This window comes from Dendroctonus ponderosae, unplaced genomic scaffold, assembly GCF_020466585.1.
Source record: "Dendroctonus ponderosae isolate FM_Combo_2020 unplaced genomic scaffold, Dpon_F_20191213v2 Dpon_F_20191213_1, whole genome shotgun sequence".
Classification (NCBI taxonomy): domain Eukaryota; kingdom Metazoa; phylum Arthropoda; class Insecta; order Coleoptera; family Curculionidae; genus Dendroctonus; species Dendroctonus ponderosae.
This window is the reverse complement of record NW_026017110.1, coordinates 19,902,058-19,928,120: the sequence shown is the minus strand read 5'-3', so window position 1 is coordinate 19,928,120 and position 26,063 is coordinate 19,902,058. Positions and strand designations below refer to the sequence as shown.

The following is a 26,063-nucleotide window of genomic DNA, read 5'->3' as shown; positions in this document are numbered from 1 at the left end:
GCAAAGAAAATACAGTTTCACGCGTTGAATTATGAATAATATCCCCAATTTTCAGCCATTTCAGTAAGGAAATTTCGTGAAGGTTTAGGGGCAAAACGGATCGATATATGTGACGGAATAAAAATATTGATCAACCCAAAAGCGGCGGCCGTACAAATTAAGAACACTTTGTAATGCATATACATAATGTTATTTGGGCAAGACATAAGTATTAGACAATAACAATGCAAACTAAACTGAATCGGAAGTTAGCATGCAACAGTGAACTGCTTGTGAATGCCTATTTTAATCTACACATTTCAAAATAGACCTATCGAAGTTAATTAATGTATGTATACGTTCAAACATAAATGTATGATCCAAACAAAAAACGCGTGTATAAACATAACTTTGTAATGTGCGTGTTACTTTGAATATAATGACTGTAACAGTATAAACAATAGTGCCTCGAAGCATCGAACATGTTACATATTTGAATCTGTTTCGTTATTTAATAGAAAAATCGATGAAATAATCTTTAAATCGTAAAGGAAGTGAGTTCCTGATATGTTTTTTTTAATTCTATTATATTTCGCAACATTGATAAAGATTCTAGTGTGAATTCCCTACATGATAAATTATCTGAAAACCATGTTTACATGGAATTTTATTATATGTATTCCTATTACTAGTGCTCAGAATTTTTTTAAATCTGAAATTCGAATACTAGTTTAGTGGTTTATTCGAATATTCGAATAATCAAGTAATCGAGTATTCAACAAATATTAGAGTATTCAACTAGTGAAGAAATTGTAAGTACATTATTTCAATGTGATGATCAAAAACCATGTAAATATACAGGATTTTTCACAGCCATCCCCTCTAAATTTTCAAATGGTATCATAGCATGTGTGGCACATCGAATTTCTTTATACTTCAATTTTATATGAATGCACAAAATAAATAATTGAACACATTTCTTATAAAATAAGGAAATGCTTGTAGAATATGAATAATTTATTTTATAAAACTATACCAAGTGCATATAAAGATATTTGCACTTTGTGAGTTTGATAATGTTGGTGTATTCGAGTAAGTATTCGAATATTCGAATAACCGAATTTTCGAGTTATGACTAGACATAATTATCCGTTTTTTGAATTTTTAGCACTTAAATTATTTTATTTAATGTTCTACTAATTTGAGGAGCTCTAAACCGATGCTCTGAGTTAATATAGAAATAAAAAAAATTTTAAACAAAATTTAAAAAATCCTGTATTATTTTGATCAAAAATAATCGAATTAGAAGCAAAAGGATGCAAGTCATAAAACTTTAAAATGGTGAAAATCGTCTAAAGCTTATTCTAAAATCTCGCATACGTTAATTTGCCATACTTTTCGACAAAAAATGGAGTTTTTGTATTATAGCTAGTACTCTTATTCAACGGTGTAAATTTGAGTTATTTCTACAACAAATAATTGCTGCACCTTCTTTGACATTTCTTAAGTTCGAACCAAAAGTGTTGGAGTTTGGGAAAAATAAAATTTTTATTAGAGAATAGTAAATCACTTATCACGCTCTATTTTCTTCATTCGTCAAGTTTAATCATCCAGTTTCTAAACTTAAAAAAATTACATCTTCAATGCAAATAAAGGGGCTGGTTTCAATAGAACGGGCCTCCTCATTTCGCAAAAACTCGCTCTGAGTATCCGAATAATGAATTTCCAGGCAGCTAGATTGGTAGAAGAGAACCGGTTGAATGGCCATCGATGTCTTCGGACTTAACACCTATGGATTAATTCTTATGGGGACACTGAAAAAGCAACGTTTTCAGGTTAAACTGAAAAACATTGAGGAATCGCAAGAACGAATACGACAGGAATACAAGCTAAATTCTTCCGATTTGATTAGAAATGTTCCAAACGAGTTTCAGTACCGTTTAGGTTATTGACCGGAATTGATAACATTTTAAGAATTTATTGAGTTGAATGATATTTCTTCATTTTTCGAATGAGTTGATGTTTGTCAAATTTCTTTTAAACAAGAGATAAAAATTTACTTTCTCTCTTTTGAAAAATTATTAAAAGACGGTCTTTAATTTGATGAATTTATTAGTTAGAAACTCAAGTCTGTACTTATTCAAAATCAATTTTTTGTCATCCTGGCTTTAAGAACATATTGGTTTCTATAAAGAGACGTAACTGAAGGCAACCAAAAAATAATTCAAATTTTTGCCTTCGAATAATTACACAATTCAAACATGTTGGCGACGATGATTAGATAAAATCATAGCTCCTATTGACTATATTTGAAAAATTATTATTTATCAGCAGCAATTTTATTTCATAGTTCTGAGAAGTCAAACGATGTTAAGTCATTAAAATCATCATCAGGGTGATGATGTTAGCTTTAAGGACACGTATATAAGTATCAGTAAGAAGGATGTAAACCTTATTTGAATAAAACACATATGTTCAAATGTTCGTTCTGAGAAAACTCATATTGAAGTTTTTTTATTGGAGCAATATTAATCGAAAGGCGTCCTAAATAACGTGACAAGGCACGGATGCTTTTATTTTTATCCGCCCACTTAAAATACCGTGTAAATTTCCAATTTATTTTTGAAAGACGCTTTAATGTTTAGAAAGCAGCTCTGACGTTTTCGCTCCCATTCAAGCAGTACTTTGCTTCATTAGGAAGGTTTACACCAACGTATTTAACGCTTACTTGAATGAAACAGAAAAAAAAATACATTTACAAAAGCAAATAGGAAATTATAATAAAAGAAAACGAAACTAAGTACTCTAGTTTCAGTATTACAATTTATAATATTTAAGTTATGAATTATGAAAATAAATACTAGGTTTCAAAAAATTGTTGAAAATTAATATACAAGCGTATTTTGAGGTGAAAATGGTGGCATCAAGTTTCATTGCATAATACGTAAGCGAGCCAGATCTACAGAGCTATTTTAAATGATTTCTATATCCAACTTTGACTTTCTAAATGGAACAGGCATTAATTTGTAACATTTTTTTAAACCGATGCAATATTTATATATATTTATCATCTGCTGCAATTATTCTCGTCCTCGCTAAATCTCAAGTTAAAATATACAAGGTGTCCCGTAAGCTCATGATCAAAAGGGTAGTGCGATATTCTTTGGACCAAAAGAAGACGATCTGACCTAACTTTTATTAACAAAAAATGTCTGGCTCCTCTGCTATCAATGGTCAATGTTCATCAAAAAATTTATCTTTTTCGAAATGTCGGGAGAATGGTACGATGTATTTCAGTGGAACTGGCTATGAATTTGTTCTTATGTAAGACTCATATTTTGATGAAATAATCGAGTTCAGCCGTTTTGGACAAGTAGTGAATTCTTGAGTGTGGTGGTACAAAAACTACCTTAGTTGGAGGATAAAATCAACTCATTTTTTTAGGTTGATGCACTAATCATTTGTTCACAATTTTGCGCTCTTTGTAAAAGCTTGTAGCATTCATAGTTTTTGCGTAAAAACATATGTCTGTTTTCTAGCCACGACACATTTTTCTAGTATCTAGCTAACTATTCCAACTAGACAGCAAAATTTCTGGTTATGAACACACATATATTAGTATAATGCTATATACGGAGTGTTATTTAAGTACGTAGCCAAGCTGTAGAAGGCAATTCTCTGAGTGAATGTAAGAAAAAAAACCGGAAAACCGTAAAATTACTCATAACTTTTAAATTTGAATTAAATTCATTCATTGGAAGCAATTACCGATATTGAACGTTAAATCGTTATGAAGTTAAAATTAATTCAAAATATCCGCATTTGAATAATTACCTTCTTAATTCATAATATCACTTTAGCCACTGAACATTTTCATTACTTTGAATGTATATTCAAATAAGTTCAATATAAGTTATTTTTTATGAAAATAATTATTTGGACTTTCACGTGCCTCGAAGTTGAAGACCAAAGAACAACCAAACAGAAACGCCTTCAGATTTGGTGATTTACATTTAGGCCAACATCCGATCAGTGTGACCAAATACATGGAATTAAATAAAAAAAAATAAAAGATTGTTGAATACCCGCTGAGTAGACCCAGCAAACACTAACACCTAAACGAAGTCTCGTATGTATTCGTCTAGTAAAAATGAATGACCTGCAGGTCATAGAACTATATTTAACAAGCTTATTTGTCTAGAAAATGTTGCAAACCACATTGCCTTTTCCACGGTTTAAAAACAGGTCAATTTTCTTTTTAACTGTCGACAGATTCTTCCAATTATAATCGCCATGAGCTGGCTCTAGTTAATTACATAAACCAAGTGCGCGATCCTCTTTGCTACAACCTGCATACAACAACAATCAAACCAGCTTTACGATGTACACAGGCTTTTACACTTGAAGTTTTAATGATCCTATTAATACAACTGATTTGAATGTCTGTATGACTAGCGGCATTGAAACATGTTTATATTCGCTACTAAAATCATTTTTTATGATAAGTAGTGTTTATGAAAGCAAATTAACTTACGTTAAAAGCGGTAGCTATAAAGTCGTTTTCAAATTCATTTTCGTCGATTTGGGAGTCTGAGGACGACGTCTCACTATCGACAGAAGCTGGTGGCGTTTCCGGTTCTTCATCGTCATCCTCCTATGGAAAACAGGTATTTTATTAATTCGTAACTCAATGTTTAAAGAATATAATATAAAATAAAAAACAATACATTTCTGATCTGAACTGAGTTGCAACTGAACGTCTGGCCGATGGCAGCATTTCGAATTGAACTTGAAAATGTCTTAGCTTTTTAAAACAAAATTCAGTGTTTAAACTCGACTATATAAAAGTACACTTTAAAAAAGGTGAAAATATTTTCTGCATATAATTGATTAGTTCAGAGGTAATTTAGCTGTTTCGTATTCAGGAGATTAAACATAATTTCGACGCGAAAAATCAGGATCAGTCGAGATTTTTACTTGATTTATACTTGGAACCGCGATGTCGGTAGAATGGAATTTTTATTTACGTAAAAGTACTTAATAAGTTTTGTTGCAAACGAAATCAACACATTCTTGGCACCAAATACGTTTCTATTCTACATGGAATATAATTTTTGCATGTCCTGTCTCTTTCATTAAAAAAATTATTGGATCTAAAGAGCAACCACTATTCAGCGAGTAATTTTGCATTGAGTTCAGACAAATCAAAATAAATATATTCGAACCGAATAATGAATGCTGATGCTATGAAAGAAAATACATTATATGTACTATGGCTTGCCCTTAACAAACTGTCCAACTTAACTGAAAATCTGTGAAACATTGCCGCTTGAAAATCATGTTTTTCAAAGATAAGTAACTTCTTTAAAGTCAAACGCAGCGTTTCATTTTTAGATTTTTTTCACATACAGGAACATTGTTCCATTAGACAAATCACACTTGTTTTGCAAACAAAGACATATTTGGGCTTTAAACGCTTTGAAAAGTAAAAAACTGGCATCTTTTTCGGGCACAATTGGAACTTCTGCCACTACAAAAGTTATGCATTAAGGTACCAAGTATTAATTTGAAAATCGCATGCAGGATGAGACCTTCAAATGCTTATATCTTTAGGATATCTATCTCCCTAACCATTTAGGAATATTTTTACGTACTTTTGGAACTAATTGGGCTGCTGCTTCGGCGACTTGTTCTTTTTCCACTTGTTCTCGGGTCTGAGCCATCTCGGCTTGCTCCCGGAAAAGTGAACCGAATTTCTCGAAGAATCCATTATCGACCTGCGCTATTCTACAAATAAAAAAATTAAGTTCGCTTTTTTATTAAAGACAATTCCTTCTCATATAAGGCAAATCCAATTGAAAATAATTATTTAAATGAAGCTTAGAATCTTTTTAAGAATCTATTAAAATATAGGAAGATAAAAACACCTATAGTTTTTAAAACTGAGTATTTATTCATAAAATTATAGTAACATTAAATAATTATTATTACTTTATATTAACTATTACTAAAATCTGATTTAATTCTATTATATTGGAAGACTGTTTGGAAGACATCAGTTCTATAACCAGGTATAGTATGTAAATATCAATTAATAGATGCAAATTTGCAAAATTGCTTCTTATTGCTTAATATTTTAATATATCTGTTTTCTGGAAAACCATATCAACACATTCAGCAAAGGGTTACAAATTATAATGCGTCTAATGTTAACTATGAAACTTGCGTTTTTTTCCTCTGAGATAAACTTTCAAAGTATATCTTCCTAGAAACTCCGCCTTTAAACTTAAAATACTAATTTCGCAGGAACAGAATGAAACTGACAACTATTGCCCAGCAGGAACCTTAAGAGAGATTTCCAATGCAAGTGTACTTAATATAAGTATAATCCTCTATCCCTAAATAAGAGCCTTCGCGGCCCAGCCCTGATTGCTTGATTCCTCCAAATGGAGCTTCTGCGCAGGATATTAGACCTTCATTGACTCCAACCATGCCCACTTCCAAATTATTGCTCACTCGGAAGATCTGGGAAACGTCTTCAGAATAAAAATAGCCTGCAAGACCAACGTCACAGCTATTAGCGATATCTAGAGCTTCCTGTTCTGTTTTGAACTTGATCAAACTGATTATAGGACCGAAGATCTCTTCTTCATATACTAGCATGTTGTTTTTAATTCCTGTTAGAATAGTTGGTTCGTAGAAAAGTCTTCCGAAATGCTGTGCAGGCTTTCCACCTAAAACGAATATATTTTGTAGCCAAATTAAAACTTAAAGAAATGAGTGAGGATTATTCTAATTTTTTACTAACTTTTGGACTTTAGTCGAAAGCTCATAAATCAGGGTAGATGTAGATTTTGACGAGAAATTAATTGAGAATTGACCAAAGCAAGATTTAATGAAATGGCTTAGGAAATGTTTTGATTATTTTATATTAAATATTTTCTGCCGAAAATATTCTTAAATGTGTACAAAATTAAGAATATTTTAACAAATTGATTTTCAATTTTAAATTCACTTATTTTTATACAGTCGAATTTGAATTAACAAACTCTTCAAACAACTACCTACTCTACATTTTAAAAAGAATACATTGCAATATAGTAAAAAAGTCTAAGAGTTATTTCTGATTTAACTTCTATTCATTTTCATTTCCATTCATTAGATGATGAAGGAGCACATAAAAATACATTAAAATCATGTTTAATTGTTTTAACGGACAGTATGAAAGCACTGTATGCATGTGTATCTGTGCAGAAATTAAAGCCCTTTATTCTAAACTAATCTTTTCTCTTACAGAACATATTTTTCTTGCTTCTAGTTTATTAACTGAATTCAATAATTGACTACTTAAAAATAAATTGCCAAAATAATGATCATTGTAAATACATACCTGTTACAACTTTAGCTCCTTTTGAAACAGCATCATTAACAAAATCAGCTACTTTATGAAGTTGGGGCTCATTAATCAACGGTCCCAGCTGAACTCCCTCTTGTAAACCATCACCCATCTTCAGCAACTTTACTTTAGTTTCCAGCTTTTCCAGAAAACTATCATAAACTTCCTCTTGAATAAAGAATCGGTTTGCGGCGACACAAGTTTGCCCGCAATTGCGAAATTTTGCAGTCAATGCACCTTCAACTGCTTTCTCTAGATTGGCAGAATTGAAGACAATAAACGGGGCATTTCCACCAAGTTCCAAGCCCAATCTTTTAATGCCATGTGAGCACTGCTTGTAGAGAATTCGTCCAACAGAAGTGGAACCGGTGAAAGATATCCCAGCCACTGAATGGTGTTCACATAAGAGTTTTCCAATCGATGCAGTGTTTCGTCTACTGCTAGTAATGATGTTAACAACTCCTGGTGGGAAACCGGCCTCTTGCGCATATTTTACTATTTTCACTGCAGTGATCGGAGTATCTTCAGCAGGTTTAATGACAACAGTACAACCTGAAGCTAAAGCAGCTGAAGCCTTGCGAGTAATCATTGCATGTGGAAAATTCCAGGGCGTAATCAACCCAACAACACCAATGGGCTGATGTTGAACCAAGATTTTCTTTGAAGGCACTGAACTCGCTATGATATCACCTCTCACTTGGCGAGCCAACTCAGAAAACCATTCCACAAAAGAGTTGCCATAAATCACTTCTCCATTGGACTCAGACAAGGGTTTCCCCGATTCCAGAGTCATAATCTCCGCAATTTCACTCTGCTTGTCCAAGAGAAGGTTATACCAACGCCTTAATAGTTGCGACCTTTCTTTTGCCGTGGTGTCTTTCCATGTTTGAAAGGCCTTAAATGCTGCATCTATTGCGGCCTCAGTGTCTTCAACTTCCATGTCGGGTACAACTCCAATAACGTTTCCTTTCACTGGATTGTAAACTTCCAGGGTTTTGCCATTCAGGGCGTTTACCCAATTTCCGTTGATAAATGCCTTTTCGTTTAAAACATTGGCAGATCGAGCTGTTTTACTTATATGCATCTTTCGTACTTGTATTATGCTTAACCTCCAAGCGTTAGAGGATCTATTCAAGGCTCTGATAATCATGTTGATGAGTCTTATGCAAATTTAATCAAGTGAAAAACAAGAGTTCACTAATCAACAAAATGTTGTTAAATAACTTAACTAAGGGGGTTTTAAGTTGACTATTATTAAATCAATGAAGTAAAAGGATTCTGCGCAAGATAACCCATAACATATATCAGAGTAAATCACTTAATAATCATGAATTCATTACCTTTAACAAATCTCAATGGGTATAGTGAAGTTCGTTAAATAAATTGATTCACAAAACGTTCATAACAACATTTAAACTAAAAATTAACCTCTACGTCAGCTGTGCTGACAGATCAGCTGACGCTGGTCAAGGCAGGAGATGAGTATGGCTGGTTGCCAACGTTTGCCTATGATGATAATTATAATTACTACACTACAATTCTCATTGAATGTATATATTTTACTTTTATTGACTTATTAATTAATTAAAGTTGGTGCTGATATATGGCACAACCAAGTAGTAGAATGAAGCGACTGGTAAAATGCGATTTTACGAGTTTTAAAAATGCGCTCATGAATTTCTACAAGCCATTTTGTATGCTGGTACACAAATAATTAGTATAATATACACGATTTAGCAATAAATAGCTATAAAACTATATAAATTCCTGGTCCAAATACTGAAGAACTTTGACCATCATTAGCAGAGGAGCCAGACATTTTTTGTTTATAAAAGTTAGGTCAGATCGTCTTCTTTTGGTCCAAAGAATATCGCAGTACCCTTTTGATCATGAGCTTACGGGACACCCTGTAGAACGGATATATTTTATTTTAATGATGCCCATTTCACCTTTTTAAATTATACTGAACATTAACAACAATTACAAGTGTAACATTAAATAATACTCATTATCTGCACGATTAAATTTAGCCACAGGAATAGAAACGCAAGTGCATTTCCGCATTTTTTGGCTTTCTTCCAGACATCAATGGAAATTATTTTACACATTTAATTTAACTTAATTTATTTACGGGACTGCTTTTAAGAATTTTTATAAAGGTCGTCTATCGCTTTGCCTATATTAGGAAATTTTTTTAAGAAACACTTTTTTGTCATTAAAATTATAAGTAATTTTATTATTTTTTGGGAGTATTCTTATAGATCTTAAAGTGCAATGCCCAGTAATTTGGGATTATTATTAAACAGCAAAGTTGGCATTTTATATAACAGGTTTTTGAAAACAAACAAATAAGTAAAAATAGGCTTTTTAAATTATTTTTGATTACTGCAGGATATTTTTCTCGAGACAGAGCTTTTTTAGAGAGGTGAACCAAGAGCAATTTGATTCGTGTTATTGTAAGCTTTTTCATTTCATTCCCTGCGAATTAATATACAAAAACATATACACGAAAAATTGTAATATTTTTCTTTGCAGAAAAGGTGCTATAACAGTTTCAAAAATTCAAAATGCATTAATTGAAAAGCTACTTATCAGCTTTTGAAAAAGTCTGATATGAACCGGCGAATGATGTTTATGTATAGATTAACTTTTCCAATTTTTCTGCGTCATTTAGGAACATTAATTCTGTATTAATTAGAATTCTGTATACTTAGATATCTCATTGACCTAGAAAGATCGCTGCTATATACTGATATATTTTCGAAGTGAAAGATGACTTCATAGTTATTCTGGGATAAGAGTAAATACATCTGCTTTATTTAACAACTTTAATATTTTTCATATACCTACTTGGGACAGCAGTCGAGTCAGCATTACTTACTAGACTTATGAAGTGGATATGTACTAAATTCTGGTAACACTTACCGAATTTCATGTTCGGTTTTTTCAGTTTCATTAGCCGATGTTTGCGAATTCAACTTGGTGTATATTTGCTTCCACATCAATTCTTCACTCTCCATATCACCCATTTTCAAACAAGCAAATAATCTTACACGATCTTCTTATAGAATATTTAATTGTTATAAAGCTGGAACTACCAGCCAACGATGCGTGCAACTCGCGAACTACCTACTAACATTCATGTCGGTCAATTATTGCTAAAATTCCCGTGTTTTCTGACTCATTGTAATCTGGGGAACTGCAACAATATTTCTTCACACTCTAAGCCATTAACAGACTCCTTGTTTGTCCTTGTTAAATGTTATTGCAAAACGTGGGTAGAATATACAATTATACAGCCTGCATATATACCACACTGTGGTACTACCAAAATTATTATACCTATCGCTCGTAACGGAGATGAACGGTACCGTTTGCTCATGATGATATTGAAGCTAAATTTAACATTTCTACAATCACTTGCGGATCTCAGGTACTTAAGCATGTGGAAAAATTTGATGGTGACAATACTTTGCACTATTCGCTTTATAAAATACTTATTAGCTCTATATGTCTACAGCCGACAGAGAAGAAAGATGTGGATTATATTCTCACCAACGCAACAACAAATATATTTTTATTTAAGTATACTATATATAAGGCCAATAATTTTGCGAGATTAAAATTTTTTGGTTTGTAAAATAATAATGGTTTTACGACCAGAAGGAAAATTATACCGCGTGCCAAAATAATACCGTTAGATACTAACTTTCTTAATTTTAATTTAAGGACTTGATATTCAATATTTTATAGAAAAAATGTTGCTTAAGATTCGGTGAATTTTTTTAGAAATATCTCCTTAGTTCAAATAATAAATATATGTGTTATCAAAAATTAATAAATATCTTATTGTTATATGCCATATTTCAAAAAAAAATTTTATCTACCTATATCTATCGGGCGTTATAAAAACGTAGTTTTCAATGCACAGAATTATTAATCAACAAACTGTAAATGTATTTGTTATAAGTAAATAAATCTATCTAAGTTATCAAATCAAACTACAAAGAGAACGATTTTAAGCTGCAAACATGTACGTCCTACGCAAGTCTTGAGAGTTTTTGCAAGAGATTATTTTTAATTTAAAAATTACCAAGATTAAAAAATAATGTAAATAATTTATATCAATACATTTACCGTTTAATAACAATAAAATATAGGGTATACAGTACCGTATACATACAAATACGGGGTTGTTTTCCACCCTGTAAATTGTAATTAATATTTTAGTTTTGCTTCCAATTAAGAATCAATTCCCTATCTGAATATCAGAATGAGTTAAATCACTTAATACTAAGTGAAATAATAGAGTTTTTCACATTAGGTGCTGAGCAGAGTACTATACAGGGTGATTCACGGTCGATGGCGTATTAGACGTGGCGTCATGGCTGTATGTATATTATTGCACGCTTAGATTGGCTATATATATCTGATTATTTAAGCGGTTTCCAAAATATTTAAAAAAATTGCAAAATCTTCAACTATTATAACATCTCATGTACTCAAATACGTCGACATAATCGAATTTTTGCAAAAATGTCCATTTATTTCGGAAATTTGACTCTTTAGGTATAGAAACCTGATATATCTTTTCACAGGGAATTTAACGGTCTTCCCGTATTTGAACTAATATACAGGGTGTTCTATTTGAAAAAATGTAATTGGAGCAGTTTTTATCTCTAGCCGAAAGGTCAGTATTTTCAAGACATCATGTATAATTTGGAACAAATTGCGTATGCCGGGCTCAAGAATACGGTTTTCCTAACCTAGTACCAAAATTTTATATTTCGAGGGATCTAAATCGCGTTGTAATACAAGATTCCTGGGGGCTACGTATTGATTAAAAATAATGAATTTTATTTAATATTTCGGAAACCGCTTTAGATCGATATAGGAATTGTTATGCAAAAATAATATTATCTATATAGACAATCTAATCGTGCAATAATATACAGGGTGTCTCATTTAAAACATCAAAGTTGTATGTACTTTTGTGGGAATCGCGTTCTCCTTAAACGTCTAATACGACATCGACAATGAATCACCCTGTATCTCTAATTTAAAGTATGCATGAGGTGAATTTTTTTCTCTATCTAAAAGCTCATTAAAGACATAAACATAAGCTGATGAAATAACATTTAAGTTAAGAATAAAATGTTGGTAAATAAGACGTCGGTTAAAGTCCACTACAATTTATTTTCAAACTAATGTACATATATTTAATATATTTCATTCGATCTGCAGCACTGATTCAAGTACCTATAAAATTAGTAGAATATTCGACCAATATCTACAAAGTACATAGAAAATTTTATTGAAACCTATTCCTAATAGAATCTGGTTTATACATCTGTATATAAAATATTTTCAGTTCATCGCGGCAATCGGGTGCAGACGAAATTTCCTGCTAAATTTACATAATAACAGCTTTTAAGATACTTATAGAAAACCATCTAATGGCAATCTGAACTATCTAATATACTGTGAGAAAAAGTTGGCAATTATATTTTAGATTCAAAAATGGATGGAAAAAATTGAAGTATTTCTCCCAAATGCAGCTTCTAAGAGAAAATAGTGTTCTTGATAAAATACTCGGCAGTTCAAGAGATATCTGGTGGTATTTTCAAAATACGCATGATTTCGGAGAAAATGTCGAAAGCCTTGTAGGCAAAAAGCCGTCCAGATATACAAATGTGAAAACGGTGAACGGATTTTGAACACGATGTCAGATAAAAAGGGCCAAAACCCACGAAAAGTTTCACTTTCATCAATAAAGTGTTTGTCACTATTTTCCTAAAATAGCCAAAAATCGAGCTAGGGAAAATTTGCAAAAATTAACACATTGAAAAGTTTTTTAAAGCTTAATGCAATTTAGCCTCAAATTATTTGTTTTCACATAGACAACACAAATGTTTTTCGGGAACTCAATTGATTTTATTTCATATTCATTAATATCAATTGAATTAATATTTTAATATAAACATTTCTTGAAATTACTAAAAACACGCTATAAACTTATTCTCATTGAACTGACCTTTTATCTTCGAAATCTTCTGGTCGTTCCTTCTTTTGAACCATTGAATATATAACATTCCACATTTTGTACACGTATATTTAAAGTAGCCCTTCTACACGACTCATGAATAATTTGTGATTACTCCGAACGATGCGCTCGAATATAGTTCAACTCATCAACTACAAGGATTTTATGAAAACCCCTTTATTGCAACTTTAATATCAGGTCAATTATCCCAGATTGTTGATTATTCGCGGTATTTCCTTGCAAACCATCTGCCCAGTATCATGTGGGGAATTACTTTAGTGCGTTTGCTTATCTGAACTGGAGATTTTTTTATTGTGTAAATATAGAACAGTTGCACGTTGTAATAAAAAAAATGCACAAATTAACCGAATATTGAGAAAATGCAAATATTTGAACCAACCTTATTTTTCTCGTGTCTTGTACACGATTAGATTGCTCTGCTAATTTATTAAGCACTTCTTTCCACAGAATTTCTTCGCTTTCCATTTTAGCGATCACAAATAGCAGGCACTTCAAGTTTTTCAACATCCAAAAACGAAATACATTTGTCGATCCCCTCGAAACCTTGGTAAACGCACGACAAAATTGCTTCAACTAGATTTACAGACAAGACTTTTGAGATATTTGGTGCGAAGGAAAATTCTCATTAGTCATATCCTACGGCTTTAATTATATAGTACACAAAGGAGCCATTTAATGATACCACATTTTAGAGGAAATTATGTTAGTAGTTAGCTCAATTACAGGGTGCTTAAAATATCTACTGGTAAATTTAAAATGGTTCTTGTTCCAAAAATGGTTCTGGTCTTGTGTACAGTCCCAATTCAATTATGATTGCGATGAAAATATTTTCGCATAAAGTATGTAAATAAGCATCATAAAAGTTTTGTATACAGATACTTCTAAATACTGAAACAAATTTTTAACTTTTTTTACGGATAACAGTAATAAGTTAGTTTATATTTATTTGTAATAACAATAAATGCTTCATGCACAGCTTCAATAAAATAGCAGATGTTTAATGTCTCGTCCTTCAACTTATTCAAATACAATATTATTTGCATTTTCGAATGAGTCTGATAAATAAAATGCTAATGTTACAACCAAAGTCAAAGGCGTTGGTACTTAAGAGTCTAGAAATGAATCGAGTGTTACATATATTTTTAGCTAAACTTCCGTCTGTTGGAAAAGTAGAAAGTTACAATTTAAAATACGCGACTTAAGTTGTTACATAAAAAATTGACTTTTCTTTAGAACACTCTGTACGAACGTGCGAAATTTGTAGTCAAATTGTTTGTCTGTTTTGGTAAATCCCAAATATTTTTGATACCCCTCAAGCGGGACACCTTGTACATAATTTGTTATACCCTATTATAAACCGTAAACTAAAAGCATTGTACGCATGATTTATTACTTGGTAATATTGCTCATTAACAAAATATTTTTATGAACAGATACTTTAGATATGCCTCATAAAATCGGTAAGCACGCAAATGACTAAATAAGAAGCATCAATTGTACAATCATTGTATTTGTTGAGTATTGAGAAAGGAACTATTGTGGACGATTTCTTAAACAGTAGGGCCGTTTCAGTTGATACAAGTCCCCCGAGCAACTTAAGTATACTTCTACAGGCAATATCTACATATGAAACCAAAATTCAAATGAGAATTCTATTTATTTTTTCGATCCAAATGTAGTTAGTACCTATAGGGAAAATTAAGTGTATCAGCAATAATTACCTTGCAATCATCACAATACGAAAGACATGTGAATTTGGCCAAACTTTAAGTTTAAACTGTTTACGTTTCAGACATAGAACTTTTGCCAAATTATAATGGCGTCGCGTCGGCGTCTCGACGTTGGATTTGGCCTCCAGAACTTCGAACAATTCAGTTTATCCACAACATTCAAAAACTGTGGATATACAGAGCGCTAGGGTTTATTTAAAGAGTAAAATATCACTCAAAAATACAATATATAACAAAGAAACATTACCATTACTTTAAGACGCTCGTTAAAAAAACGATTCTACCGGTCTACCGGAAATTGCAAAAGTGAATAGTTTGTATATTCATATATCTATCTATTAATTTGCTTCTTTTATTCTTGTAAGTTACGCGCGTCTATGGAATGAATCCATTTTGAGTTTGATTTTTGCGCTATTAAAGAATAAATTACGACAATATACGAGGATAACAAGCGGTATTAAAAAGTATTTGGAAAAGACGTGCCCTCGCCGTTAGAGAGATTTATCACGTAAAAGTACGTTTAAGTAATCAGAATTATTATATGTGTAATTAAGTAGTGATAGTGTTATGAGAGACAGATAAGAGTAAAGTAAAATTTGTCGATTATCATTTAGAAAAATAAATATTGAAATCTATGTTATTTGAAACCGCTTTACTAGCTGAGTAAATGCAAATATACAGAGTGATTAAAAATCAGTGCAAAATAATGAGTGTGTTCGAAGCCTAAACTTTTAATTTGGCTGGTTAACATAGGTTTGAAAACTACGTGTTTCGAAAATTGCCGGTGACTGTGCATATAGAACGCGATTTTTTAGTGCTCTCAGTTGTGGGCATGTGGGTTAGAAACCGAAAAAATCCTGGAATCTCCCAGAAATTTCCTATCAAAGTGCCTTTTATCACACTTAAAACAGCGCATTTTCTCCTTCGATTGATGTTATTAGCCGGATTGTGGGATATGTGGCTTTTCCTTGTCAATTTTTTGAAAAATTTGTGTTATCCAACGGCCAATAGCCTCGCCTTAGTAACTGCAAACTCTAAGAAATTTCCTATTAAAGTGCGTTTTTCCACATTTAAAGCACCGCATTTGATCTTTCGAGTGATATTATTAGCCGGATTGGAAGATTTTTTGCTTTTTCTTGTCGAATTTTTGAAAAATTTGTGTTTTCCAACGGTCAATTGCCTCAGTAACTGAAAAAAATCCTGAAAACTCCCAGAAATTTCCTATTAAAGTTAGTTTTTCCTCAAATAAAGCAACAGATTTTTCCTTTGGACTTATATTAAGGGCCGCATTGAGGTTTTTTTGGTTTTACCTCGGCAAGTTTTTGAAAAATCGATGTTGTCCAACGAGCAATCGCTCCAAATTAGAATCCGAAAAAAACCTGGAAACTCCCAGAAATCTCCTATGTGCCTTTTACCACACTTAAAACACCACATTTTCTCTTTCGATTGATGCTATTAGCCGGATTGTGGAATTTTTGGCTTTCACTTGTCAATTTTTTGAAAAATGTGTGTTATCCAACGGCCAATCGAATCGCCTTAATAACTGGAAACTCGCAGAAAATTCCTATTAAAGTGAATTTTTTCTCAAATAAAGCAGCAGATTTTTGCTTCGGAGTTATATTAGGGGCCGGATTGAGGGATTTTTGGTTTTACCAATTTTACCGAATTTTTGAAAAATTGGTGTTGCCCAATGACCAATCGCTCCGATTTAGTACCTATCGGAAAAAATTCCTGGAAACTCCCAGAAATTTCCTATTAAAGTGCGTTTTTCACACTTAAAACACTGCATTTTATCTTTCGAGTGGTATTATTAGCCAGATTGGAAAATTTTTAGTTTTTTCTTGCCAAATTTTTGAAAAATTTGTTTTTTCATCGGTGTTGCCCAACGAGCATTCGCTTCGATTTAGAATCCGAAAAAAATCCTGGAAACTCCCAGAAATTTCCTATTAAAGTGCGTTTTCTCACACTTAAAACAGCGCATTTTTATTTTCGAGTGATATTATTAGCCGGATTGTGTTTTTAGCTTTTTCTTGTCGAATTTGTGAAAAATTTGTATTTTCCAACGGTCGATCGCCTCTCCTTAGTAACAGAAGAAGAAGAAGAATTTTTAGGCTTGAGAGATTTTTGGTTTTTCCTTGATTTATTTTTAATTTGTGTATCTATACCAACGGCCAATCGCTTCCCCTCAGTAACTGAAAACATCCTGGAAAGTACCAGAAATTTTCTATTTAAGTGAATTTTCCTAACTTAAAGCAGCGATTTTCTCTTTCGAGTGATGTTATGAGCCGCATTCAGGAATGTTTGGTTTTCCTTTGACGAATTTTTGAAAAACTCGTGTTTACCAACGGTCAGTCGACTCGCCTCGGTAACTGAAAAATCCCGGATACTTCCAAAAACTTCCTATCAAAAAGAGTTTTTCAAAAAAAGTAAGCCAGGGTCAGTAAGATAAGTCACATAATATATCATGTCTTCGCTGCGTTCGCCCACAAAAATATAAACTATTATTTAGCTGATTCTCTTACGCGCCTTCGAATTATCCGATGAATTAAAAAATTTCCAATTATTCACTGAAAGTTTCCGATTGCAAGTGTTCATTTTAGAAAGGCTTGATTTTTCCAAAGGTAATAGTTTATTAAGCGGTCTGGTTTGTCTGTCTGCTAATTGCGTTACACTTTACAATGAGTCACTAAATTTACTACAATAGGTTTAATGGGAAACTGTTCCACTCCAAGGGACACCAACGAACAACCTGTACTTTAAACATGCATAATACAGGTCGCTCACCCACATCACCGTCCATAAAACTAAAACTAGTAGATAGAAAGTTTGCTAAGGATATGATATGGATTTTGTTAGTAGGTAGGTACTTAAGGTCTAAATGAACATTGCTTGTTCATTTGATCAGCGAATATCAATACTGAATTACTTATTCTGAATTATACTGAATTGTTAGTAATATTAAACAAGTAACATTGTTAAGAGGCAAGAAAACAGAATTTTTTTTCCCGCAAACACTATGACTGCTACACAGGATTTCACAAAGTGCACAAAATTGTGAATAAATGAGTAGTGTATCAACCAAAAAAAAAAGAGTTGATTTCATCCACCAAATGAAAAGTTTTGGTAGTTTTTGTACCACGACCCTCAAGAATTCACGACTTGTCCAAAATGGATAAACTCGATTGTTTCTTCAAAATATGAGTCTTACATAAGAACAAATTCACAGTGAGTTTCACTAAAATACATCGTACCATTCTCCCGATATTTCAACAAAGATAATTTTTTTGAAGAACTTTAACCATCAATAGCAGAGGAGCCAGACATTTTGTGTTAATAAAAGTTAGGTCAGATCGTTTTCCTTTGATGTAAAGAATATCGCATATCCTTTTGATCATGTGCTTACGGTGTATACATCCCTGTATACATCGTGTCCGGCAATGATGAACAGAAAATTCAGGGGGTGATTCTACATGTAAAATCAATGTCTGAGGTTCAAATAGCAATTTTCCGAAGTCTCAAAAATAACGGAGATGCGGGGCCGTAACTTTAGATTTTTAGCTATGGTTATTAAATATTTTCTTTGCTTATTCACAAGTGTGCCAAATTTACAAACAATTGGCGATCGAAGAAATAAAATATTTAATACAAATTATTTTAACAATCAAAATTTAAGCCCTGCAGCACTGTATTTCTATGTTTCTTGTATAAAAGATCTCTTAACGTCAAGAATCCAATCGCGTCCCATAAATAAAAATTGATCTACACATTGAGAACAAGAATTTTTCAGATCTATAAATAATTCCGTAAGGTCGTCTATATCAGCAGTGGTGCGTAAAAAGCGTAAAAGCTCGTGGTTTTCCATGTTTTCCACACGGATAATAACATGTTAAATGTAGGGTATTTACAAAACTGAATGAACCTAAATAATGTGATAAGTCATCAGTAAGCAAAATTTTCCAACGTGGTTAATTTTTACACATTTTCAGTTTTTGAAAAACAACTGCGTATTTTATATTTATAAAAAATTTGCCTGCTCTTATTTTGTTAAATTTTAAAAAGCGTGATTTTTCCTATTGTATTTCAGTTGTATTTATATCAATATTTTCTATAATATTAGTTGAAATCGTGTCTTCAACTCCCAATATCTTTACGAAATCAACGAAAACTGCTTCTGTTTATTTTTGTACGCTATCCGAACGAGGATCATGTGCTACTTCAAACACTATTTTAAATGTTATTTCAATTTGATTTTTTTGATTGATTGATTTGATATGAATACGAAAATCTTTATCCTGAGCGGATTGACTTATCATTCAATACACGAAGTTTCCGAAATAAATCAATAATTGACAAACTGCACAAATTTATTGGCTTTTGTTTGGATAAAACGACAAGTTTTTCACATTCAAAAAGCGAATATGGCACACGTTATTGTTTCAAAAAAATCCGTTAGATTGTTTACATCATTATGCAATCAATGAGAATTGAATTATTCATTGCAGCATCACGTTAATACCTGCGAGCAATTCTTAATCAGTTGTAATGTTTTACAACTCGAATAGATTTATTTGGGCTATAACTAAAAATATGTTAAACAAACATATATTTAAATTACTTTGTTAATTAAAATTATGTATTATTATGTAAAGGGCTTAACTAAAACGTTTACTATAAACGAGCAAATGTTTGTTAATACAACTCTACATATTAATTCAAAATTCAAGCATTTTCAAGTTTGTTTGCCTTAAGTTTTTTCAATAACTGGCATTATATTTATCGCAGTCCATCTTCATTTTACTGAGCAAACTGTGCAGGTTGGACCAAATTAAACACAAACTTAAATATGATGTAGATCTAGAATTTCTAAAGAATAAAGACGGAAATGATGTTAAGTTGGTAATTAAACTTCTGTTTCTTTGAAAACGGCAGCCACAAAACTTGCGTATTTTGTAAACCTGTGTACTGCGTGTTTACTAATATTTGTGCATATTTCTTAAATTAACTTAAACAAAACCGTGAAGTGGAGATTTCGCTGCATTTAATTCCTTTTTGGAGTACTACAGTACTATCGGCTGTTTTTTTTTTTAATCTAGTTTACCATGCGTCAATTTCCAGATAAAAGCAATAATTTATAATAATATAGAATGTGTTAAATATTCGGTTTTTGTATATTACTGAGAATTTTTAAATGAACTGAAAGATCAGAAGATAGGAAAGAAAAGTGAAGATATTTAAAAAATATATTTATACGAAGAAAAAAAAATTAAAGAGAGAATCTAGACAATTTTCATTTGAAATTGGATATTGAGAAAAGTGAAGATATTTAAAAAATATATTTATACGAAAAAAAAAATAAAGAGAGAATCTAGACAATTTTCATTTGAAATTGGATATTGAAAAATCTCGTGTAGGTAGAAGCAATAATATCCTCGTAAATTTCTATAGACACACTAGTTACGGAATGGCTTGGCTTGACTTGTGGATGGAAGCAACCCAAAAAATTACAAAAAATGATGAATCTTAATCTTTTCTAAGTAACTCGTGCAGATATCAAGTTGCATTGCTGTGCGTGTGAACTGAGTCTATTTTTTTCGGAAAGAAATCAGCACATTCCTCAATAATTAGACCAGACATCAATCTGCTTTCCTCAACAACCATTTAAAGGAAGCGTCTAATTTAATCTGGTTTGCTTGAAAACTGAATTTTTGAAGATGTTGGACGTTTGGATCGTTCATTGATAAACCGCCGGTTTGCACTAAATTTACGCAAAAGTAATCAAGTTGCTCTCTTCAACAGCCCTTACAAAACTTTCAATGCTGTGTGACTTGGAACTGAATCCATTAAATAGTTTCCTGGGAATGAAATTGAGAATTTTGAACTTTGTGCCAGTTTTGTACAGGGTCGTACCTCAAAAATCAACCTAGATATCAAGCTATTCCTATGAAAAACTTTTAAAGGAAACTTCCCTCTCAAACACTGAGAAATTTTACCTGAGGCAATTGAGTATCGACTTCTTTTTTAAATTTTTGCCATTTTGGCACCACAGATGTTTAAAGACAAATTCTCAGAAGTTGGATCCGATCTTATGCCAGTTTCTCCTGCTTGATTTCAAGAACAAATCTTGTTGTTTTATGTTTTTTAAGTGAACTGATTTTATTTATTAATTTTCTCCTGTGTAATTTAATACGAGTCTTCCTTATAGTTTCCCCAAAATTAAATTGGAAACTACACATTTTTTACTTTGAAATAAGTGATTTTTGCACTACAATCCCTAGAAGGTCATGTCTTAATATCCAATTAACTTCTCAATAGCCTTTAAAGAAAACAATTTTATTTTTGTTTCTTATTGAATAATTTTAATGGCCTAAAGAATTCTTCAACATTTAAGGGCACCTCCAAATAAAATCAGAACGTTATCTGCGATAATGTATGCTTCAAGTCTGACATCACTAATTATTTATTGATTATGTAATGTCATATTTAAATATTAATTATCTATGAAATTAATAATTCTTCATTTTTGACGGCCGAAGCCACGCATGTTGCGGCAAAAGCTCGAATGATAGTTTTAAAAATGTTTAAAAATTTTAAAACCGTTATAAATTTTTTATTCCAAAATCGAAATTTTGTTGAGTTTTACTATTGAGTTGTTGAAAGAAAAGTTTCGACATTTGATTCAGTTTTATCACTGGAAGCCCAACAATTTTTTTATATATGTTTTCCATAGCATCTTATGACAATTTCTTAATTCGTAGACAATTTCTGTTAGTTAGAACGGATGCGAGCCTAAAGATAAGAATCTGAGTTAAATTAATAATAATAGTAATAATAGAGCAGGCGCGCGAAAATCCATTGTTTTCCATGACTTCAGTGTTTAAAACACATTTATTTTAATTAACTTAATTCCATATCAATTGTCGAAAGTAAACCTTTAAAAATGACTCTATATTTACCAAATGAAACATGCATATTTACATGATTACGTTGTTACACGTGAGGTTTTATACAAACTGGTGTTGCGCGAAAAAGCGATTCTAGCACAAGTACTCAATGTTTGAGGAGATAATACATTGTTAACACTTACCGAGGGTCTCCAACTGTTTTGGGCTGAGGTCCATTCATGGCACTGTTCCATTGAAAAAGCTTCGAAAGTCGGTTCTTCTTTTTCAAGAATTTCACCCCGAATTGACTTTTTATTCGTATCTTCTTCATCTGCAGGATTCTCAGTCTCTTCAAAATATACCTAAAAGTGTAGTTCGTGTGAAAAGTGCGTTTGCTTGGCCGCAAATTCAAGTTTTAAAATATCGTTCAGACAACATTCTATATTTTTTCTCATGCGTTATTTTTAGATCAATGTGCCAATTTGGTGAATACGTTTAGGTATAGAGTATGTACTTTTGGATTAGATTCTATAAGAAAATCCGATTTACACGCGAATGCTGTAGTTACATATTGCGGAATAATTTTAAATTAAAAATAACGTGATGAGTGTTTGATAGGCGCCTACATACTAACGAACTAGCAAAAAATCAACATTTTCCCATCATTGAACTCTCGGGAGCAGGCATTATTCCTTTTTATAGACGAATAGATAAGATAACAGCTATAATCTTAATAAAGATAATGCGACCTAATGAATAAAAATTGCAATTAAATACTTTTGACCATGAATCAAAATATTTTTTTTGTTAGATAAGAGTCTGTAAATATTAGTTCGAAAATGGTCTTTCAGTTTAAGAAAGTGTTTCACCACTTGAATTATATGATTTGTAAACTTCTATGTCTTTTTATTATCTAGGAGTTTTTGACGTTTTCGATTAAATTACCTACAAAAATTAAGGATAATCTTGAACCTCCGCATTTTTTTACAGTATCGATTTGAGTAAATATATTTGAACTGATTGAGCTTGAAGGAATGTTTCTTATAGATTATTTTTAAAATGTTTTTTTAACAGAAGGTTTTAAAATCGCACCGTTCTTTCAATCGAATTAAAGTGAATTTTAACAAAAGTGATTTGATCAAGAAGTAATTTTGAAAATTAACAGATTTAAAAAGTTTAGTTTTTTTAAACGTACATAAGATTCAGTTAAAAAATACACCTTTTAATTTTTTAGCAGCTTTTAAGTTGAAGTATAAACATATATTATGCCAAACTTTTTGAATGTGTTCTTTCGGTGTCTACTTTTTGTCTCTAAAGCTCATCGACAAGACCTAACATTAATAACAAAACGAGTAAATTAAAGAAAAATATAAGTTTTCTTTTTAATATCAGACGCATTTTAAAGTGGTTTGCAGTAGACTTTGGTACTTTAAATAATAATAATAATTTTTTGTGCCTTCCCGCAATTTTATTGATTAATTTGAAAGTTTGCTTTTAAAGACAATTTATTTCCAAATTAATACAAACAATAGATTTTAGTTGTAACCAAACCTTAACTATGACTTATGACTCGTATATCTTAAGACTGTCTTTAGACTAAGATTCACTATAGACTATCTGAGGCTCAACCTCTTATGGCTGACTTCTGACCAGACCTCTCATGACTAAATGCTGGTTTCTGCTGTGGCTTCTTTTGTACTTAAATTATGCTGATCATATAGCAGAAACGATACTACGTCTTATTTTATAAGAATAGTCGGCATAAGTGGCCATATAATTCCGCATAAACCTGGTATCACAATGGTATTCCTGTTTGAAGTCGGTAACAGTAACTGTTTTCAAGATAAAAACTGTTTAATTGCATCTTAATCACAACAAAGTAACAAAATTAAATTAAGCAATTTTAGATTTTTAAAGTAATTTTTCAATGATTGGATGTGATATTTCGATAAGTCCCAGAATATAGAATTTTATTACGGTATCTTTAGATTAGCGTGAATTATTTTTAAAATATGTTAAGTTTGCAACCCCGTAAATCAAAACGAAGCCGTTTTTAATACGTATATTTTTGTAAGATATTTTCATCTTAAAATTGGATTTACTATCGACCGTTAAAGTCCTGCTACTATAAACTGACTCACCCTGTATGTATATATTATTTTATAGCTTTGCGTTAGCTACAAGAAAACGGGCGTTCCGTAATATTTGTGGCCTTCATTTGTAAAAAGAGTAATATTTGCTTTCTAACACCTAACAAGTGATTGAACAAACATTTTTTATTATAAATTTTACATTTTTAAATACCAAAATAAACTTAAGCAATGAAAATAAAAGCAATTCGATTTTGCAACGATATATATGTTTAGCGCTTTTTTGAGTTGACTTTAATTGAAATTTAATTTGATCATAAACTAAAGAAAATCATATTACATAGTTTAAAAAAGTTAAAAACTATAAACTTAACTTGTTTGCCTCAATATTTTCATGTCGTGATAAAATAAAAAAAACGTCAATTAACTCGAATACCAAGCGAATTAATAGCCTTTTTTAGGTAGCACCAACAATTTTTTTTTAATTCAACAGACTAAAGATAGATTTAATAAACAAGGTGTTTACGAAAATTGAACTTTTTAATTATGCCTTGTTTTCTTTCAACATTTTAAATCCTTACATGAAACGGAAATTTATTTAATCTTTGTGAAACTACGACTTTTCAGCCTGTTCAACAACTGTAATCGTTCGAAGTATAATTTATTCATTCTTTTGAATCTCGACAAGCCTCAACAAATAATCAAATAGAAATAGCAAAGTTTATTTAAACCATTAACCAACTTGTAGATTGTTTATTCTATACTGTTCCAGCTGAACGAATGGTTTACTTAACAGAAAAATTCGAAAAAAGCTCAGTTCAACGTTTAGAAAGACTCGATGCAGATATGCAACAATACCCTCATATGGCCATGTCACGGCCACGGTTCCACTCAATCGGAAGTGGAATTTACATTGCGTAAAGACTAAAAATCTTAATCACCCACAACAATAGTCACCGCCCTCAACCTCAATCGGTCAACAGTTCGATTTTTTACTTGTTATTTAAACGTACCTGTAGACCTTGTCCGTTTGGTTTTGATTTACACATTTCTGGAAATGAGGGCTTCTTCTAAATGTAGCTCTAGTTGAAATCACTCTTCTCCCTTTTCTTCTAATGGCATTCGATCTTCGAAAGAAGCATTGCTCGCAGGAATCAACAGGATTTGTCTGGTATATTTCTAAACTTCGCATTGATTCATCCATTTTCCTACACTTGCACACACACGCACACTGTATAGTTATTTTATATCGTTTTAAAGTTTCTGCCAGTCTCCTCAAAACGATCAAAGTTAAGTCATCTTTGAATCACTTGCTCCTTTAGGACTCATCAAATGTTAACAACCAGTTCTTTGTGGAATAATATAGGTTCAGGAAACGATGCAAAATATGAGTGGAAGATAAGGATAAATAAATATTTGAGAATTTTAACAAAGACAAGTTGTTAGCGAACGGTTTATCTCACGTCGTCCAAACACGCGCTTTTCAGGAGAACATTGTACTAAATTAAATACTTGCACTTTGTAGATTTCCACTTTTAGTTGTCTAAAATCGCTTCTACGACGCGTTTATGCAGTTTTTTTTTAAATCACCACCACTGAGTCCCACTGATTTTGGAATTAAATGAATGCCAAAACGCGTGCACAAATCACGCAAAATAAAATAGAGGAAGCTATTTTACTATTTGGGAAATAAAAGCCGAACAATAGAACACTAAAAGGATGGACATGGGCAAAAAGGGGGGGACATATCCGTCATTGATTAGACCATGTCGAGCTGGTACAACCCATACGCTATAATGCCCCGCTTGACTGAAAACAAAGTGCTTTTGTTAAAGTCTTACGGTCACACAATGAAGAAACATTGCATTTGGTTGCGCGAATATTTTCTAAAATATGTATAAGCAACAAATAAGTGCTGGTATT

General features: G+C 31.8%; 2 protein-coding genes and 1 long non-coding RNA gene across 10 annotated transcripts in view; 1 reads left to right on the top strand and 2 right to left on the bottom strand.

Annotated features, from left to right (window-relative positions):
* Window positions 1-25,550, bottom strand: part of LOC109546272 (protein unc-13 homolog 4B) — a 36,058-nt gene extending 10,508 nt beyond the window's left edge. Inside the window, exons 1-4 of one of the 8 annotated variants that reach the window (XM_048666917.1) lie at window positions 25,154-25,550; window positions 22,254-22,412; window positions 5,634-5,766; window positions 4,514-4,633 (exon numbers count right to left, since the gene is read on the bottom strand). In XM_048666917.1, coding sequence (XP_048522874.1) covers window positions 4,514-4,633; window positions 5,634-5,766; window positions 22,254-22,412; window positions 25,154-25,344 — 603 coding nt within the window. In that variant the 5' untranslated portion in view covers window positions 25,345-25,550. Of the gene's footprint in view, window positions 1-4,513; window positions 4,634-5,633; window positions 5,767-8,715; window positions 9,194-10,300; window positions 10,761-13,409; window positions 13,777-13,818; window positions 14,297-15,160; window positions 15,379-22,253; window positions 22,413-25,153 lie in introns of those variants that run through there. The other 7 variants (XM_048666884.1, XM_048666903.1, XM_048666907.1 and 4 more) reach the window with 7 other exon arrangements.
* LOC125504781 lies at window positions 37-2,476 on the top strand. Its single transcript, XR_007281692.1, has 2 exons — window positions 37-791; window positions 1,709-2,476. It is a non-coding gene; the product is annotated as an uncharacterized LOC125504781 (long non-coding RNA).
* Window positions 5,988-8,722, bottom strand: LOC125504656 (glutarate-semialdehyde dehydrogenase). The gene is made up of 2 exons (XM_048666993.1): window positions 7,370-8,722; window positions 5,988-6,713 (listed from the first exon to the last, which is right to left on the bottom strand). Exons 1-2 carry the CDS (start codon window positions 8,523-8,525, stop codon window positions 6,325-6,327), a joined length of 1,545 nt encoding a protein of 514 aa, XP_048522950.1. The 5' UTR covers window positions 8,526-8,722; the 3' UTR covers window positions 5,988-6,324.
* Window positions 25,551-26,063: the final 513 nt, after the last annotated feature.

Coding starts and splice junctions, on each gene's coding strand:
- LOC125504656 (XM_048666993.1), bottom strand. CDS start 8,525: ATGATTATCAGAGCCTTGAATAGATCCTCTAACGCTTGGAGGTTAAGC. Junction 6,714..7,369: donor AGGAGCTAAAGTTGTAACAG/GTATGTATTTAC, acceptor TATTCGTTTTAG/GTGGAAAGCCTGCACAGCAT.